This window comes from Mobula birostris, chromosome 15 (genome assembly GCF_030028105.1).
Source record: "Mobula birostris isolate sMobBir1 chromosome 15, sMobBir1.hap1, whole genome shotgun sequence".
Lineage (NCBI taxonomy): Eukaryota > Metazoa > Chordata > Chondrichthyes > Myliobatiformes > Myliobatidae > Mobula > Mobula birostris.
In genome coordinates, this window is record NC_092384.1 from 22,144,647 (window position 1) to 22,164,875 (window position 20,229).

The 20,229-nt window shown below is 43.1% G+C and overlaps 2 protein-coding genes across 4 annotated transcripts in view; one reads left to right on the forward strand and one right to left on the reverse strand.

Moving 5' to 3' along the window:
- Positions 1–10,446, forward strand: part of LOC140210464 (receptor-interacting serine/threonine-protein kinase 2-like) — a 43,769-nt gene extending 33,323 nt beyond the window's left edge. For 2 of the 3 annotated variants that reach the window (XM_072279436.1, XM_072279437.1), the window contains one exon: positions 3,519–6,405. In XM_072279436.1, the coding sequence (XP_072135537.1) occupies positions 3,519–3,781 (263 nt within the window). In that variant the 3' untranslated portion in view covers positions 3,782–6,405. Of the gene's footprint in view, positions 1–3,518; positions 6,406–10,118 lie in introns of those variants that run through there. The other variant, XM_072279438.1, reaches the window with a different exon arrangement.
- A 1,276-nt stretch (positions 10,447–11,722) lies between these two features.
- Positions 11,723–19,803, reverse strand: LOC140210446 (adhesion G-protein coupled receptor G2-like). The gene is made up of 4 exons (XM_072279412.1): positions 19,799–19,803; positions 18,482–18,750; positions 13,444–13,543; positions 11,723–12,005 (listed from the first exon to the last, which is right to left on the reverse strand). Exons 1-4 carry the CDS (start codon positions 19,801–19,803, stop codon positions 11,723–11,725), a joined length of 657 nt encoding a protein of 218 aa, XP_072135513.1.
- Between the last annotated feature and the right edge of the window lie 426 nt (positions 19,804–20,229).

The following is a 20,229-nucleotide window of genomic DNA, read 5'->3' on the forward strand; positions in this document are numbered from 1 at the left end:
GTACTTGGATTTTCAGAAGGCCTTTGACAAGGTGCCGCACATGAGGCTGCTTAGCAAGATAAAAGCCCATGGAATTACAGGGAAGTTACTAGCGTGGGTGGAGCATCAGCTGATCGGCAGAAAACAGAGAGTGGGAATAAAGCGATCCTATTCTGGCTGGCTACCGGTTACCAGTGGAGTTCCACAGGGGTCGGTGTTGGGACTGCTGCTTTTTACATTGTATGTCAATGCTTTGGACTATGGGATTAATGGAATTGTGGCTGAATTTGCCGATGATACAAAGATAGGTGGAGGAGCGGGTAGTGTTGAGAAAACAGAGAGCCTGCAGAGAAACTGAGATAGTTTGGGGGAATGGACAAAGAAGCGGCAAATGAAATACAATGTCGGAAAGTGTATGGTCATGCACTGTGGTAGAAGAAATAAACGGGCAGACTATTATTTAGATGGGGAGAAAATTCAAAATGCAGGGATGCAAAGGGACTTGGGAGTCCTTGTGCAAGATACCCTAAAGGTTAACCTCCAGGCTGAGTCGGTGGTATCGAATATAAGAGCAGGGATGTGACGTTGAGGCTCTATAAGGCATTCATGAGACACTTGGAGTACTGTGTGCAGTTTTGGGCTCCTTATTTTAGAAAGCACATACTGACATTGGAGAGGGTTCAGAGAAGATTCTCGAGAATGTTTCCAGGAATGAAAGGGTGACCATATGAGGAACGTCTGGCAGCTTGTGGGCTGAATTCCCTGGAGTTCAGGAGAATGAGGGAGATCTCATAGAGACATAGATCTCATAGAATGTTAAGAGGCCTGAACAGATTAGATATGGCAAAGTCATTTCCCATGGTAGGGGAGTCTAGGACAAGAGAGCACCACTTCAGGATTGAAGCACGTCCATTTAGAACAGAGATGTGGAGAAACTACTTTAGCCAGAGGGTGGTAAATCTGTGAAATTCGTTGTCACAAGAGGCTGTGGAGGCCAAGTCATTGGGTGTATTTAAGGCAGAGATAGATAGGTTCTTGATTAGCCAGGGCATCAAAGGGTATGGGGAGAAAGCAGGTTAGTGGGGATGACTGGAAGAATTGGATCAGCCTATGATTGAATGGCAGAGCAGACTCAATGGGCCAAATGGCCTATTTCTGCTCCTGTATCTTATGGTCTTATATGGACTAGATGCAAAAGTGGCAGATGGAATTTAATGCAGACAAGTGTGAGATGTTGCACTTTGGGAGGACAACCAGGGTAGGTCTTACACAGTGAACGGTCGGGCACTGAGGAGTGAGGTAGAACAAAGGGATCTGGGAATACAGGTCCATAATTCATTGAAAGTGGCATCACAGGTAGATAGAGTCATAAAGAAAGCTTTTAGCACGTTGGCTTTCATAAATCAAAGTGCTGAGTGCCGGACTTTGGGATGTTATGTTGAAGTTGTACAGGTTGACCTTCACTGATCCGGCACCACTGGGACCTGAGGAGTGCCGGATTAGTGAAAATGCCGAATTACAGAAGGATCACATTAAGCAATAGCTAACCACCTCATCATACCTTTAAACTACCATGTAAATGAGTACAAGTTAGATAATAATGAAACAGAAATATTAAAGTGAAATTTTAATAAAGTAGTATGTACAGGCACAGATAAAATAAAGGGTAGAGGTAAATGTACAGGAATTAACATATTCAGAACAGTTGAGCACTTCCACTTCTAAAGTGAGACATTTAATATACCTTCAGGCAAAGTTACATGTCTGCAAGTGTGGGGTTGTCAGGATCATCAACATCTCCATCTTGAAAAATGAGCAATGTTACATGATCTCTCGATGCCTTACACCCTGTTGGCGATTCTGCATCTGCTGTTGTTAAAGTGTTCTTCTTGGTATACATCTCCAGTACAAAGCAGTCTCATCAGCATTGTACACCTGCTTGGGGCTTAGTTTTTCATCGGAGACTAACTTGGCGAACTCGTCAACAAACTCTGCTGCTGCTTCCTTGTCTGCTGAACGTTTTTCACCACACACTGCACAAAACTGTAAGCCCTGACGCTGCTTGCACTGATGAAGCCAGCTTTCACTATAGTCACACTCATAATCTAGTTCTAGTTCTTCATGAAACACTTTTACTTGTTCCTTCACCATACCTCCAGATAGTTCAACACCTTCACTTACACAAAGATTAAACCACATTATCAGCACTTTATCTAGTTCCGAATTTCTTCCGTCTTTCATTGCTTTTCTTACACACTTCTGTTTCTTTGAGCCACTATCAGCAAAAAAATGTACCTGTTTTTCTTTCTGTTTCTTTATATCGTTCACTGTGGAAGAGCCAATGTTGTAACATTCGCACAAGCTTTTCACCGATACACCACTGTCCAGTTTTTTCAAGAGTTCAACCTTATCTTTAATGGATAATGAGCGGTGTTTCTGCTTCACAGCACGAGGTGCATTTCCTTTACTCACTGGGGCCATAATTGGGGCTAAAAAAGAGCCAATGATATTAATAAATGCAGAAATCGGCTGTCTGTGCTTACAAGAGCACGCCAACACGTGAATAGATCTAGCGCAATCAAAACAATGTGCAGCAGATTGGTACGGTGGCCCAGGAAATTTGAAATGAGTACCGGATTATCGAAGGAACCGGATTACAGGTAGTCGGATTAGTGAACGTCGACTGTATAAGATGTTGGTAAGGCCTAATTTGGAGCATTGTGTGCAGTTTTGGTCACCTAACTATAGGAAAGATGTGAATAAGTTTGAAAGAATACAGAGAAAGTTTAGAAGGATGTTACCAGGACTTGACCTGATTTATAGGGAAAGTTTGAATAGGTTAGAACTTTATTCCCTGGGGCATAGGAGTTTGAGAGATTGACTAGAGCTGTACAACATTATGAGGGGTATAGACAGGGTAAATGCATGCAGGCTTTTTCCACTGACGTTGGGTAAGAGTAGAACTAGAGGTGATAATAAGTGTGAAAGGTGAGAAGTTTATGGGGAACATAAGGGGAACCTCTTCACTTTGGGTAGTCAGAGTGTGGAATGAGGTGCCAGCAGAAGTGATGAATGTGGGTTCAGTTTCAACATTTAAGAGAAATTAGATAGGTACATGGATGGGAGAGTTATGGAGGACTATGGTTCAAGTGCAGGTCGATGAGAATAGGCAGTTTAATGGTTCAGCACAGACTAGATGGGCCAAAGGGCTTGCTTCTGTGCTGTAGAGTTCCATAACTCTATAGGTAAACAGAAGCAGAAGAGATTCTGCAGATGCTGGAAATTTGGAGCAGCATACACAATACGCTTGGGGAACTCAGTTGGTCAGACGGCATCTATGAGGAGGAATAAACAGTTAATACTTCAGGCTGAAACATTGACTCTTATTCCTTCCCTTGATGCTGCCTAACTTGCTGAGGTCTCCAGCATCTTGTGCAAGTTGGGTCTGCTACAGAGTTTCATCCTGACCTGCCCTGTTGAGAAAAGGTGCAGCAAATGTATTGGAATGCTTTATTTCTGGTCTTTGTATCTGATTGCAGCTCCTTCATCAGTGGTTACCATGAAAGAATGTGTGGAACTGGCTGAACAAGTCAATGTCAAGTGGAGAGGACTGGCCAGATGCTTGGGCCTGACCAATGGGGAGATCGACACCATCGACTATGATTACAATGTGGATGGCTCGACTGAAAAAGCCTATCAGATGCTCTGCAAGTGGAGACAGATTCAGGGGCAGAAAGCAAAACGAGCAGAGTTAGATAAATTCCTGAGAAATATTAGGATAGAGTATCTGTGGAAGGAATGAGTCCTGGTGCGTTATTTGACTGCCTGGATTCCCTAGTTAAATCCCTAACTGCTCGTCAGTTAAAGACTTGTTATACTTTGTGCGAATAGACATGAGCGTAATAGGTGTTGGAAATAGAACAGTCTCCCTAATTGGGAATGGTAGACCATCCACAAGAGGGAGGACTTCCTGGTGACCAATCATTTTAATTATGCTCTCCAATCCCATTCCAATATGTCACTCTATGGCCTTTTCTATTACCAAGATGAAGCCACTCTTGGGTTGGAGGAGCAACACCTCATATTCCATCTGGGTAGCCTCCAACCTGATGGCATGAACATCAATTTCTCTAACTTCCAGTAATTTCTCCCCCCTCCCCCTCCCTTTCCTTTCCATTCCTCATTCTAGTTCTTCTCCTCACCTCCTCGGAACCTCTGTCTGGTGCCCTTCCTCCTTCCCTTTCTCCCATGGTCCACTCTCCTCTCCTATCTTCCTAAGCCTTTTCCACCTATCACATGCCAGCTTCTCACCTCGTCTCCCCTCCCCCACCCACCCACCCACCTGGCTTCACCTACCACCTGCCAACCTGTGCACCTTATCCTCCTCCTGCCTTCTTATTCTGGCTTCCCCCCCCGCTTCCTTTCCAATCCTGATGAAGGGTCTCGGCCTGAAATATCAACTCTTTATTCTTCTGCATAGATGCTGCCTGATCACCTGCATTTTGTGTGAGTGCGAATGGGAGACTAGTCATCTGAGGAAGGCCGTGTTCAGTTTTGTCCCGATTTGCTGGCATTAGGTGAACCTTTGTAAGCTGATATACAAAACCACGTGTTGGGCTTGGTTAGCTGTAGACACTTCTCTGTCTCATGAGATCATGGGTTCAGGCAGATGCCCTGATGGCTGTACTAACTGCTTCTTGGTGAGAAACTGAACTCATCTTTTAAGCAACCTCAGTGAATTCCCTCGCACCACTGACAGCAGGATGTGACCTGACCACAATACAACGATAACGATGTTGGCTCGGCCAGCGTTCTTCCTTCAGGCATCAACCCCATGCATTCACTCGGACCTTGGTGGCACTTTGAAGATTAGCCTGCGGAGCAGCTCTCCTGCTGGCAGTGGGCAAGCTACTGTTCAGCAGCTCCGAGAGGTATTGCGTCAGACCCAACCACTGTGCCTACATCAGTCCTGCTATCCCGGCAACCGTGTCACTGACCAACCCTTTGCATTCCCTCACTCATCTGTTTTACTTCGCTATTCGCTGGGTTTATTCCTGGTGAGGTATCCTGCGGTCTTTGCCACATATTGTACAAAAGGGATCCAAGACTGCCTGTAGCGAACTGCAGAAACAGAACTCATATGTGCAGAGTCCTCAGTATGCATCCAAAACTGGGTCTCTGTCAGGAACCCATCTATTCTAATCCATCTAGTCCGTAACTAGTAAGCCTTAGATTTCCTCATTAATCACAGGTACATCAAAACATCCTGTGAAACGCACCATTTAAAAGGACCAGAGTCTTTTCCATGTCCCACTGGTTATTGATCTGGAGGAACAACACTGAGTGGAATGCTAGCACAGGTTCAATGGGCCAAGTAACCCGTTCAGCGTAATTACAGAAAGTTATTTCGAATGTACAATCGATAGTGACTGAGGGCTCATGCACTAGAATTTCTCTGCCTTTTTAAAGAACTGTCGTGCCGGACTGCAGAGACTTTGTCACATTGTGCAAATGTTTAGTATGCTGGACCTGGCCAGGCTCGTCATTAATGGGTCTACATGGCAGGCAGTCAAAGGTTCTGCCTGAGCTGGTTGCCTGCCTCTCCTCTAGGGTTACGTCCATGCCTGCGTGCACCCACAGAAGGAACACGTGGTGTCCGCAGGTCGAATGAGAGATCTCTGGGACAGGTGGGCACCTCAGAGGCTCAATAGTGATAATTTGAAATTGTAAATGGTGCTTCTCGATACAGCTATTGTATTGCAATAACCTTGTAATTTCTGAATAGATCACCTTTGGAAAAGAAGATATAAATTTGCTGAACGTGCTGCCAGTTCTGCATTTGGTTTCATCAAAGGGGTTGCATAGAAACTCAGGAGTGCAAAAGATTTAGGGCAGTTGATGTACCCAGAGAGAGTTAGAGTTCTCCACTGCATCACATTTCCCGATCCCTTCCCTCACCAGAAACACATCCAGCTCCCCCTAGAACTCACTTGGATTAACCATTTATCTCATAATACTTTGAAAGGAAGCAGTTAATTTTTACAATAGTATCTGAACCTTTTCACTTAATAGAGACGTTGGAAGCGTTTATACTTCCCTTTAGGAAATACAATCCTATTCCTTTTTTAGAGAAGAGTAGCAGTTAGTGTAAGGCTATTACAGAGCCAGTCACCTGGATTCAGTTCTGCTGTGGTCCATTAGGAGTTTGAACATTCTCTCCGTGACTGCGTGGGTTTCCTCTGGCTGCTCCAGTTTCCACCCATGTTCCAAAGATGTTGGGTTAGTAGGTTGATTATTCACAAGGCAATAATTGAGTGGTGTGATCTCATTGGACCGGAAGAACTCGCTATGGTGCTGTATCTTTAAATAAAATAAAATTTATAATACTGTAAACTTCTATTCAAAATAAAATCTCCTGCAATTTTCTCAATCCCTTCCTGAAAATTAATTCTTGTATGTTGTGCTGCCTTTCTTGGTTTCATGGCTACCTGGAAAAGAATTTCAAGTTGTATACTTTGTTGGTATCTGGGCTTTGCCTGTGTCAAGGCCAAGACCAACGACTAGATAGTTGTACACAAAATCTCTGATTCCTCGCCACGTGGCCTGTTAGCTTATTGCATTGATCTTATACTATTGGGCTAAATTGTCTATCATGTTCAAATACACAGTTCCTAAACAGCATTTTCTGCTATCAGGGGCATACTCTCTCTCTTGTTCATGGTTTATTTAAACCCATTTGTTACCCAGTGGCTCAGTTTTATTTAGTTTATTTGAAAACTAAAGATTTTGAATCTGCCCACATTGCCAGACTATTTTCCAAGCGTCTCATGCTTCTACTTTCAAATCTTCTCAAGAGTGTTGATTTTCCAGTTTGAACACCACTGAATACTTAGGCACCACAAATACGGCATTTTCTGCTTATAATTTCTTCTAACTAGAAAATTTCCTATCACGAGCCTTTCCTGTCATCAATCAGTTCGTTCTCTGTTCAATATTAGACTTACATTCTCTCTCACAATTTATGATGTCAATTACTTTCTGTTGTGGCACCTAGAGTCTAAACTAATCTAGTGAAGCTCCCCACCATAATATACACCAGGAACTTAAACTCTTTAGTCACCCATTGTCCACCTGCATCAAGGACTAAGTTGAGTCCAGGAATAGTGTCTGGTTCAATTTCTAATATGCCAGCCTGCTATTAATCATGTTGTTTCTTCTCCCTCATTAGGACAGGGTAATTGATTCTGCAGTAACACCTAATGGAGATCTGCAGAATTGTCTGTGGAGTGGACAGGAGGGGGTAACTCGATAAACTAGAGGTGTTGTCACTTTGCTGCAGGTTATCGCTGTACCTAAACACCTCAGCCTTCTGCAGGAATCCATCCCTCTTCACCTCTGGCAGTAGGTTCCCCAGTTAGGAGATCAGTGTTTTTGTTTTAAAATAAACATTCAAAATCTCTTTGTGCATTTAGCCATTTTCCAACTGAAACCTGGCAATAGGATTCACCTACATCCCGTTCTGTTTTAAAAAACGCAAACAACAGGAATTCTGCAGATGCTGGAAATTCAAGCAACACACATCAAAGTTGCTGGTGAACGCAGCAGGCCAGGCAGCATCTCTAGGAAAAGGTACAGTCGACGTTTCAGGCCGAGACCCTTCGTCAGGACCGTCCTGACGAAGGGTCTTGGCCTGAAACGTCGACTGTACCTCTTCCTAAAGATGCTGCCTGGCCTGCTGTGTTCACCAGCAACTTTGATGTGTGTTGCTCCTGTTCTGTTTCTTGTGTTACCTGCAATCACAAACCCACTCTCAGATGGAACAGGAGCATCTGTTTGATGGGCAATCTGAGGTCAGCATCTTCCTTGCAATTTCATCTTTGACAAGATCTACAGAAGCTCACCGTGTAACACACTTCAGAATCCTGGCCCCTCCTCATTCCTGCCCCTCAATATAAGTGTAGCCTCCTGGTGAGCCTCATGCTCGCTCAGCTCACTTTCGTCTAGGGGGAGCAGCCTTCGGCCCCGCCAAACTGGGTAATCAAGTCTGTGTGGATGCCGTGTGATGTACCCTACCACGCCAAATAACAGACAGTGCACAATGTATGATTTACAGATTACACTTTATAGATCTTACTGGAACTATGTAATTAACAGAGATACAATATAAAAGGAAAGTAAAGTGCATCAAACTTATCAAAGTTCAACCACTTTGTGCACAACCATTGAAGCTCAATTAATGGAGTCTTCTTTCCACCATTCCTCTTCGGTTCTCCTCCCGAAAAGTCCTGGACCTCGGACTCCCTCTTGGGTCCGATCCTCACCCAGCTTACAGCATCTCTCTCATCACGTCTCCTCTCTCTGTCCCCATCACGCCTTCTGCCCAAAGCCCGCGAAAACAATAGCTTACAGACACACAAGAGAGAATAACATCTATCCCAATTGGTTAGCAAATGAATACAATTCCCGTTATCAGTAATTATAACCCAAACAAGCTGCTACCATTAACTCAGCAGTTAACATTACAGAGAAGCCATTTTATTATAACATAACAAAGAAGCCACTTTATTAGCCTTAGCAAATAACATAAAAGAAGAAACCCCTTACATAAGATTGCTGTTGCCACCTGTGGCTCAGCAGGTAGTGTGACTACCTGACGGTACCAGCTACCCAGGCTCAGCCCTGTCCTGCAGTGCTGTCTGTGTGGAGTTTCCAGTCTTCCAGTGACTGCTGGAGTTTCCACAGAATACTCTTAAGTTGCTCCCACATCCTAAAGAAGATTATGTCGGTAGGCTAACTCGTCACTGTAAATTGCCCTGCGGGAGCTGAGTGGAAAAAGAATAAGGGTGGCGTTGGCAGACATGTGTGGGAGGCACGATACACTGAAATAAGTGGGGAAATCGGATTTATGGGATTGTTCAAAGAGCTGGCAAATTCTTGATGGGCCAAATGGCCTCCTTCAATGTAGTGAGAAAATACAGTAGATGACATATCCTCAGGTCCATATTTGTAACCGAAAACCCTGCAGAAACTTTAGTATATACACTTTATTGCAATTGCAGAAAGAATCTGCCATACACAAAATGAGATAAATTACAATGTTCACACATTCTCTCCATTGGAATGGCAGTCATAAGGATCAAACTCATTCTCTTTACAAACCACCCGATCAGACTCAGTTCCACTCCGAGTCACGATCTAATGTGTATGTATATGTCAATCAGTCTTAACACCAAACGAAATTTTCCTCCAGTCACATCAAACTGGGTCCCGGCAATGAAGTCCATTTTGAAGGGCAGTCACTATTATCAGGCAATGTGACACAGAAAGACACAGCAGTGTGTTAGTGGCCAAATCAGAGAGGTTGCCCGAGTGATGAATATTGGTCAGAATCCAGGGATACCTGTCCTCTTCTGTTAGAGACAGTAGGGGGTGGTGGTCCTTTATTCTGACCTGGAGGGGCTGCTTGGGCCTCAGTTTCCCTTCCATCCACAACAGCTGCAACCCCCCTCCCCACCCCTGGACACTGAGGGACTGGGCCCTGTGGAACATCTCATCCATGTAATGTTCCAGGGGGAACGTGACTGGTGTTGATCAATTCATTGTAAGAGATGGTGCTGTAGATATGACATACCCTGATTGTATTCACTGCACAGGTTATGTATGAATTGTATAAACAAAGTACAATGTTTGGGAGAAAACTCTCAATTAGCTGGCACTTTAAATCAGCGCTCTCTGGTAACTATTACTGCACTGGAAATGCCCGGACAGCCGTGAGCGAGTCCCAGGAATACTGGGACAGGAGTCAGAGTCCCAGGGCAGTGGGGCAGCCATGGGGGTATCTTGGGGTATTGGATGGGAGTGAGAATAATGGGAGTAGCAGGGTCCTACAGCTTCTTTGAAAAGGCACAGGAGTGACAACTGGACTGTAATCCGTGTAACACTGAGGAACGGTCCAGTCCGACATCGAGGCGGAAATGAGGGAGGGCCCAGTCACCCACTGCTACTGTATACCTCCTGATCTTTTATCTTTCTGACTGAGTAAAGTCGAGTTACCCTTTCTGCCACTCACTAGGGTGGGGGTGTCAAACTCTGTTCTACCATCTAATTCATATCACATTGTCCTGTTTAATTTCTCCCAGTTGCCAATGGAGGGGTTGATGATGAAACCGTGAAAGACCATTGGATAAATGTTAGTCGCCAAAGATGAATTGTATTACCCAACATACATTGGTTCTTCAGCAAAACACATCACCAAATGTCCAGACAAGGCAGGAGAAAGGCACCACATCTAAAGACCTCATCTGAATCAACTGTTATCCTGCACATTTTCAGTCCTGAACTCTTGGTTGGCCTGAAGCAGGTTATGAAAAAAATTAAATCTTAATATTACAGCAAGTTGTATGTGGAATGGTTATGATAAATAAATATCATTACAACATAGAATTAGATACAAAATGACCATGTAAAATCTCAATGCTTTGCATAAATATATGCAACTGTCACCAGGAAGTCATTCATAATAAAACATGAAAAAATATATTTAAAAAGTATATTTCTTGTGAATTTGCTCAAATAAGACAGAGGATATAAGGTAACTGCTATGCTGTAGCACAATCTGATGTTAATTTTGCAGAATATTGGATGCACTTTCTGATTCCACTGTCTTCATGGTGGAAAGCTGAAAGAGATGATTGGTGAAGACAATCCACAATGGCATTGGCCAGTTTGTGGATGACAAAGAATTCAACCTATCAGGAGGTTGTAGAAAATGATACAAAACTTAAACCAAGTATTCCGACAAATGAGGGAACATTTGGGAATTACAGTAGTAGGTGATTTTGGTCATAGAGATGTAACCAACTAAATACCATAATTATTGCTGTTAGCCATAAATGATCGTTTAAGTGTAAAATTGGAAATGGGATTTGAAACCCAATTCAGTATTAGTCACTATCTGATCACTTCTAAGTCAGTTATACCTTTCAAACACATTGAGCAATTTGATTCCTCAGACTTTGAGTACTGTCGAAACTTACACACCAAATGGTATTGACTTTGATTGTCCCATTGTAGCTCACCAATTGGATACCTGAATAACTTTTTGGTTCAATCAATTCTAATTAACCTTTTTATCCTCCAAGTGTAAAATATAAGTCACCCGTACAAAGATAAATCAAAGATATTAGTTCTCATTTTTAGGGCAAATTGAAATAACAAATTCTGCTCTAATTAAAGTTTATAATCAGCAGGGTCTTTTCCAGCAGATCCAGTTTCATTTCCATTCCTTCTTTACTTATCTGATGTATAATTTGTAGTTTGCTCTTTGGATGGTAGTTTTTTGGTGCAGTACCACAAGAATATAAAAAACCCTGCAAAAAATTCAAGAAGAAAATGGCATTGAGATTTTAAACATTATTTAGTAATTGTCTACAGCTACAATTGGATAACATACTTGTTTTCAAATGGATAAAAATATGAGAAGTATCAAATATACCCTCTGGGTATCCTACAAGGGTTCCCAACCTGAGGTCCATAGAGTCCACAGTTAATGGTCAGGCTCCAAGGCATAAAAAGGTTGGGAACCCCTGCTAATATCTAATAAAATGTTGCAATTAATTCCCATAATTATTAAAATAAATAATTGAAACAATAAGTTAATAAAATTGCACATGCACTAGAAGATTTGTTACCATTTTATAGCCACTAACTTATATTTGTCACAACATACCTGGTAAATCTCTCACTAACCTTGCAGGGAGTTTAAGATGCAAAACAGGTACGTTTGAACCACGTACACTGGTCCATGTAAAATCAACGGCAAAGCCCACGTGATGCCCAGCAAATAACTGAGGCCGAGGACCATCCACAGATCCTTCCACACAGATCTTGACACAGTATTGATTCCTTTTTTCATCTGAGCTAACTTGACACAGACGGTGATTAGCATTGTCAGGTTCCAAAGCCATATCATGCCGAAAAAGCCACAGTTTGTAACATAATGCACTTTATCATTTGTTATCCAGCACCTGTGTGAAAATATATAAACCATGAAGTATTCAATTTGCAGATTTTGTTTGGAAATAATTTCCCATTGCATCCAGTGTTCTGATCCACTGCCTAACCAGCTCCAACACTCTGGAGAAATGTTTTAACACCACGAGGTCTCTGAACACTGAACACAGACCAGCACAGAAACAGACCCTTTGTTCCACAATGCCTGTATCAGCGCCAATGTCAAATTAGATTAATCCCATGTCATTGCATGTGGAACATATCCCTCTATTCCTTGCCTGATCATGTGCCTGTCTGAATGCCTCCAAAATCTTACCATCTTATCTGCCTCCATCACCTCCCATGGCAGTACGTTCCAGGCGCCTTCTATCCCCGTCTCTAAAATCTTACCTGTTAATATCCATTAAAGTTTCATGTCACTCCACCCCATACACACACCCTCCAGAAGTCTAAGCCCTCTAGTATTAAACATTTCTGCCCCAAGAAAAATGCTCTGATATTGATCCTGTTTATATTTCTTGTACTTTTATTTTATATCGTTCTATCAGGTTGCCTCTCAGACTCTGATGCTCCAGAGAAAATAATCTAAGTTTGTTCAACCTTCTCCTTGTATCTAATACTCTGTAACCCACGAAACAGCCTGATGAACTTGTTTGCACCCTCCCCAAAGTCCACTCATCCTTCCTGTAATGCAGCAACGAGAACCGCCTATCATTCTCCAAATGAGACCTCATCTTCTGCAACGTGAGTGACTTCCCAATTTTTTTATGCTTCATGCCCTGACCAGTCATTGCAAAGTGACATCCAGTCCAAAAATGATCCTCTATGCAAGTAAGGCTTTAACTTAATCCCTTTCAGATCCACCATTTGTGATGGGGTGGGGGTGGTAGGGAGAGAAGAGAATTGGTTCATTGCAGTGAGTAATTGAAAAATTGAAAAACAACCTTCTGAGATAACATGCCACATGCTGTTTCTTGTGTAAGTCATGGCAACCGTTTATCTTCTTTGTCCATGGAAAGGAAATGGCAAAAATCGTATGATGTTTCTCTATCTAATACTGAGTTACTGAAGTATAATCTGTTGCTGTTTCACACGGCTCTTTAATTGTATCAACTCCATTATTTCTCTGCCCGTCCTGCTCTCTCCAGTACCTCTTCCCAACAGTCAATGATGCTTTACCGGTCTGCTGGCCACCTCCCAATGTCTCTCCATGATAAAGAGCGTCAGTGGGATGTTTGATAGTTGGCTGCAACGTAGTTAACCTGCTCCTGATCCCTGGCAGAGTCTCCTCTCCTCACCGTGGACTGCCCAGTGTCAGCTGACTCAGAACCTCAGAGCACCCTTGCCTGTTTGGCTCGATGCACATCTAGCTCAGCTGAAATTCTAGTCACAGACTGAGCAATGGAGATAAATATCAACATTATTGCTGTTGGCATGGTTAACAAGACCTACATGGAAACAGAGCTGTTATTGTCCTGCATTTTGATTTGAAACTGTCCATAATTGTTCTTGTCCACTGCAATGCACAAAGACACCACCACAGCAGGGATGCCTGTCAATAGAAGAAAATGACACATATCATCACATAATCAATGCTTATCACAGATAAATATAGAATCATAGAAAAGTACAGCACAGAAACAGGACCTTTGGCCCATCTAGTCTGTTCTGAACCACTTAAGTTGCCTAATCCCATCAACCTGCACCTGGACCATAGCCCTCCATACCCCTCCTCACCCCTCACATCCAAACTTCTCTTAAGCATTGAAATCAAGCTTGCATGCATCACTTCCACGGGCAGCTCGTTCCACACTCTCATGACCTTCTGAGTGAAGAAGTTTCCCCTCATGTTCCCTTAAACATTTTACCTTTCACCCTTAACACATGACTTCTAGTTGTAGTCCCACCCAACCCTAGTGGAAAAGGCCTACTTGCATTTACTCTATCTATACCCCTCAAAATTTTGTATGCCTCTATCAAATCTCCCTGCAATCTTCTACTTTTCAAGGAATAAAGTCATAACCTATTCAATCTTTCCTTATAAATGAGGTCCTCCAAGTATCCCTGTGGCACACCCCTAGTCACAGGCCTCCAGTCAGAGAGGTAACCATCTACTATCACTCTCTGGCTTCTGCCACAAAGCCAATGTCTAATCCAATTTAGTACCATTAGACTGAACCTTCCTGACCAACCTCCCATGCGGAACCTTGTCAAATTCTTGCTAAAGTCTATTTAGACAACATCCACTGCCTTGCCTTCATCAATATTCCCGGTAACCTCCTTGAAAAACTCTTAAGTTTGGTTGCACATGACCTACCACGCACAAAACTGTCCATGTCTATCCAAATACTCATATCCAGTCCCTTAGAAAACCTCCCAATAACTTTCCCACTACTAATGCCAAGCTTACCGGCCTATAGTTTCCTGCTTTATTTTTAGAGCCTTTCTTGAATGGGGAAACAATATTCAATATTCTCCAATTCTCCGGTACCACACCTGTCACTAAGAGGATTTAAATATCTCTGCTAGGGCCCCTGCAATTTCTGCACTTTCCTTCCATGAGGTCTAAGGGAACATTTTGTCATGTCATGGGGGTTTATCCGTCCTAATTTGCCTCAAGAAAGCAAACAGCTCCTCCTCTGCCATCTGTAAAGGGTCCATGACCTCACTGCCGCTTTGCCTCAGTTCTATAGACTCTGTTTATCTCTCCTGAATAAATACAGATGCAGAATACCGGTTATAGATCTCTCCCATCTCATTTGGCTCCACATGTAGATTACTATTCCGATCTTCTGGAGGACTAATCTTGTCCTTTGCCATCCCTGCGCTCTTAACATCTCTGTAGAATTCCTTAGGATTCTCCTTCACCTTGTCTGCAAGGGGAACCTCATGCCTTCTTTTAGCCCTCCTGATTTCTCCAGTATTCCTCTTGCAATTCTTATACTCCATAAGTACCTCATTTGTTCTTACCTGCCTATACCTGCTATGTACTCTGTTTTCTTAACCAGGGCCTCAATTTCTCTTGAAAACAAAGGTTCCTGACACCTGTTATCTTTACCTTTTATTCCGCCGGGCAAATGCAAGCTTTGTAATCTAAAAATTTCACTTTTGAAGGCCTCCCATTTACCGATTACACCTTTGCCAGAAAGCAGCCTATCCCAATCCACACTTGCCAGATAATTGCTGATACCATCAAAACTGGTCTTTCTCCAATTTAAAATCTTAACCCACAGACCAGATCCATCTTTACTTTGAAACCAATGCTCCCCTACACAAACTTCTGTCACCTGTTCTATCTCATTCTCTAGTAGGAGATCAAGTATCGCACACTCTCTCATTGGGACTTCTATGTACCGATTAAGGAAACTTTTCTAAACACATTTGTCAACTTTATCCCATCTAATCCTTGGGAGTCCCAGTCAATCTGTGGAACGTTAAAATCACCAACTGTTACAATCTTATGTTTCTCGCAACAGTCTGCAATCTCTCTACAAATTTGTTCCTCTAAATCCTGCAGTCTGTTGTGTAGTCTATAATATAGCCCCTTTAATGTGGTCATATCTTTTTTATTCCTCAGTTCCACCCATGAAGCCTCACTAGATGAGTTCTCCAGTCTGTCCTGACTGAGCACTGCTGGGACATTTTCCCTGACTAGTAACACCACCTTTAATCCCTCCCGTTCTATCGTGTCTAAAACAACAGAACCCTGGAATATTGAGCTTCCATCCGACCTCTCTTGCAACCAATTCTCATTAATGGCTATAATACCATAATTCCAGGTGTTGATCCATGTCCTGAGCTCATCTGACTTTCCTACAGTACTTCTTGCTTTGAAATATACGCAGCTCAGAACATTAGTCACACAGCACTATCAAAACTTCCTGCTGGGATTTTAGTCCCTCTCCTGTTCAGGTGCAAAGTACCTCTGCTATACAGGTCTCACCTTCCGTGGAAGAGAGCCCAATAATCCAAAAATCTGCTTCCCTCCCTCCCTCCCTCCCATACCAATTCCTTGGCCCTGTGTTAAACTGTATGATCTTCCTAGTCCTGGCCTCATGTAGCATGAGTAGCAATCCCGAGATCACAATACTGGAGGATCTGTCCTTTAACTTAGCAGCTAACTACTCCCTGAACTCACTTTGCAGAACCTCATCACTATTCCTGCTTATGCCATTGGTAGCTACACGGACCACAACCCCTGACTGCTCACCCTTCCAATGAAGAGTGCTGAGGACTCGATCTCAGAAGTCCCGGACCCTGGCACCCGAGAGGCAACAAATCATCTGAGAATCTTGTTCTCCTTCTCAGAACCTGTTCCCCCAACTAATGATTCCCACTTACTACACCTCACCTCACCTCTTCTCCCTCCTTCTGAGCCACAGAGTCATACTCAGAGGCAGAGACCTGACCGCTGTGATTTTCCTCTGCTAAGTCATCCCCCCAATAGGAGCCAGAGTGATATACTTGTTGTTGATGGGATGGCCACAGGGGTGTTTCACCCCTCTTCCCTTCCTGATTGTCACCCAGTCTCCTTTGTCCTGTACCTTGGGTGTAACTACCTCCCTATATGTTTTGTCTCAGCCTCCCGAAAGATCCACAGTGCATCCAGCTCCAGCTCCAACTCCTTAACGTGGAGCGTTAGAAACTGCAGCTGGACGCACTTCTTGCAGTCGAAGTCATCAGGGAAATTGGAAGTTTTCCCACATCCCACAAGAGGAGCATTCCCTGCCTGGCATCCCTACTGTTCTAACTGTGTAAATATAAATGAGGAAGCAATAAATGGATTGGAAAAAATCTACTCATAGCTTTTTTTGCCTTCTTTCCCTCAAGCCTGCCCTCACTGAAGCCTTAAAGAGCTAAATCCTCAAATTACCACTCTGACACTGTCCACTCCAACAACAGCTGTGCCACTTGCCCCTGCCTTATTTTAATTTGTTCTTGCCAGTCAATCCTGATCACTGATTGGCCACAGTTCAATTACCAAACTGCCAGGAATCAATGCCTTATGTACTCAATTGGTGAATGGGAGTGAGCTATGCCTTCTCACACTCCCAAATGGCTGCTATATCATTACACTATCTACCTTATTGTGAATGTTAAGGTATAAGTACTTTATCATAGATTTGCAGATTAGCATTAGGGATAAACTATTTTCCAATTATACACTCAATTCAAATTCAAGAACAGTAGATGTGAAATGAAAAATTACGCCCTCTAAAAAAGATACTTTAAATGCATTTTTAACCAGGCACCAAATGCTGAATTCTGGGCAGTTGTGTGACGCAGACCACAACCCCAACGGAAGTTAGTTCGATCTGCCCAGAAGTCGTTTACCAATTTTGCAACATTAATTTGAAGGTTGTTTGAATTTGATAATGAAAGGTGGTGATGGCAGTGTCTGATCAGGTTACCCACCTGAGCGCTCATGGTTTGACAATCCAAGAGGCACCTGGTATTTCAGGAGGAGATTTGTAGATCAGTTACACTGAAGTTCGAATGCAGGAATGTTTAATCAACACTAATTAAAAGATTGATTACTGATTAAAAGTTTGATTTCTCCAATACTGACAGAAGCACAGTTCAGCTGTAGTTGGTTTCATAAGGAGGTTTTGTCTTCATGCCAATGTGATATTTGCTGGGAACAGTTGTAGGTATTGCTCAGCTGATCGGAGACATACCAGTGAGATTCACAGTGGTCCAGGAGCAGCTGGCTCAGCACCCTTCCCATCGAATGTTACACTGCTGCAGGCCATATGGGCAAAAGGTACCTGGGCTCCTGCGCAAAATATACCACACACTACAAAAGAGACAAGTTCCTGCTGTGTCTGGGGCTCATCGGTTTCCTCCTCTCTTGTCAGGATCTTTCCAGCTTTTTGTGAAAGAGATTGTGTGATTCCTAGGTTAGAAACTTTATGCCTGGGAAGAAGACAGAGAGACTGAAAAACTCCTTCAGTTCTATCTCTGTAATAATGGGAATCTGCACCAAACAGATGGCTATCCATTCAACGTCTTTGTAGGGAGGGTACATTGGGGAAAATTATAACAAATGTGACAGAAGTTAGAGAAAATCTGTGGGTGCGGGAATGTGAGAGAGGTACAGAAAGAGAGAACGAGGGGGTGGAGAGGTGGGGTGAGAGGGAGAGTGATAGGAGATAATAAAGCTACTAGAATATAAAATAAAAACTGCAATTACAATAAGTAGAAGGCAGCATAAAACAAAGGATAAAACTTCTGGAAAAGGATGGAGAGTGTCTGAAATGTGTAATTCGTGTTGCAGAAGTGCTTTAACATATTCGGCATGGGAATGAAATAAAAATCAGTCTCAGCATCTCAGGAGGGAGTGGAAACCATTGCCATGTGTGGAAAGCTGCTGAGACACGGAGCCCAGGGCAAGTGCATTGGATGTTGTCAGAAATGTTCAATTCAATCTGCCAATGTTCCATGTGTAAAGCAGTGTCATCAAAAACAAAATAAATGGCCTGATACTCACCCCAACCCATCAAAGCCAGTTTTTGTATGTAGCGTTTGACATAGATGTTGAACACTTTGATCAGCATCAAGTAGAGATGAAGTCCTTCAATTACCATCCATGTTAAAGTGCACAGTAATGAATAGTGAAGGAACACAGCGATCATCTTACAGACACCATCAACCATCAGCTTACTAATCCACTCATTGGTCAGGAAACTCGTATTCAGTAGAAAGCAAGCAATGCAGAGGTTAATGTGGATCTGGGTGGTGTGATCACCTTTATTCTTCCTAAAGCAAAGAGACAACCAGATACCAACATTGTGAACTACAGTCATACTTCAAGAACTTTTCTGATCCTACTGAGATAATATCACATGGAAACAGACAATTCAGCTTCACACAACTGTTTTAGTCATTTTCAAAGGGCTTGGTGACTGTCAGAACAAGAGGGAAGTTACTGTGGGAACGGTGGTGGAATGGAGAACCAGGATTCAGAACTGTGTTTACAGAAGGGACAGTCTGAATTCCAGGCAGAAACGTCTTTCAACATTGACTCTGAATGTCCTTTTCCTGCCACTCTTCCCTTCTCCTTCTCCTGCCCTGCTTCTCTCCCCTTTCTCCTCTCCCTCCCTTGCTCCCTCTGCTTGTGGTCCCCAGCCCTTTGAGACTCTCTGATTTGAGAGGCTGAGCTGCATTCTGTAGAGTGCAGTGACCACGAGCCACTGTGGTGCCAAGCTCCTCCAGACTGCTTCACACACTGAAACGCTTCATCAGCACGCCTGGAGCTATCACCGAGGCTTTTGTTGTGCTTTGTGGATCCACACTGGAATCAGGAGCCAGGTGGTAAGGGAATCGATCACCCCTTTGGTTTAACAGTGACCCAGGAAAGGGGGGCACAGCTGGGTTACAGGCGATGGAACACAAGGAATATGCCATCGGAAGTAACCTTATTCCGATGCGGATTACCTCAATTAACGTCGTGCATCCAGTAAGTAATGAGCATTCAGCTTTTAACATTGAGGACACCACTGTCAACATCCCTGTGTTGTAAGAGAATCAGCTTAGCTGTCAACTGGTTGGTAAAGTAGTGTTGGAGCTGGGTAATCTGTAGTTAGTGTCAGGGTCATTGTTGGGTAATTTGTAGAGATAGTTAGTGATGGTGTGAGTGATGAATAATCAGTGGCCATTTCTTTACTGCTCCATGGAGAGATAATTAGAAGGTTCACAGAAGAGACTGATCTGTGAAACACACAAGCTGCTGTGTGGACTGAGGTTACGACAGGGTGCAGTTTGATCAGTGATACTCCCACAGAACTCACTGGATGGGGTCACTCACCTCATCGCACAGTAAAGGAATACTGTGATGGCTGAGAAGACGGCAGAGATTGCACAGCCAGTCACTGTGATGTACATTAATGATATCACATCTTTTTCATCCAAACCGTTGCTGTCCAGGTGTAAATCCTTTGAGAAATATTGGTGATTGTGAGCAATGATTAAACCTGTTCTAAGTCTGAACTGTTTATTCACGGAGTTGATTTAAATTATTGTAATTACAGTTAACTGAATATTAACAATGCCTAAAGTGTATGTGATGTAAACTGGAATTGTTAACAGGAAACAAGTTCCAGAGAGCAACTCTGAACACATCTACCGTTCATGCTGAAATAAAGCCCATAAGACCAAAAGACGTAGGAGTAGTATTAGTCCGTTTGCTCCATTGTGTCTGCCTCAACATTTGATCATGGTCCATCTATCTTCCTCAAC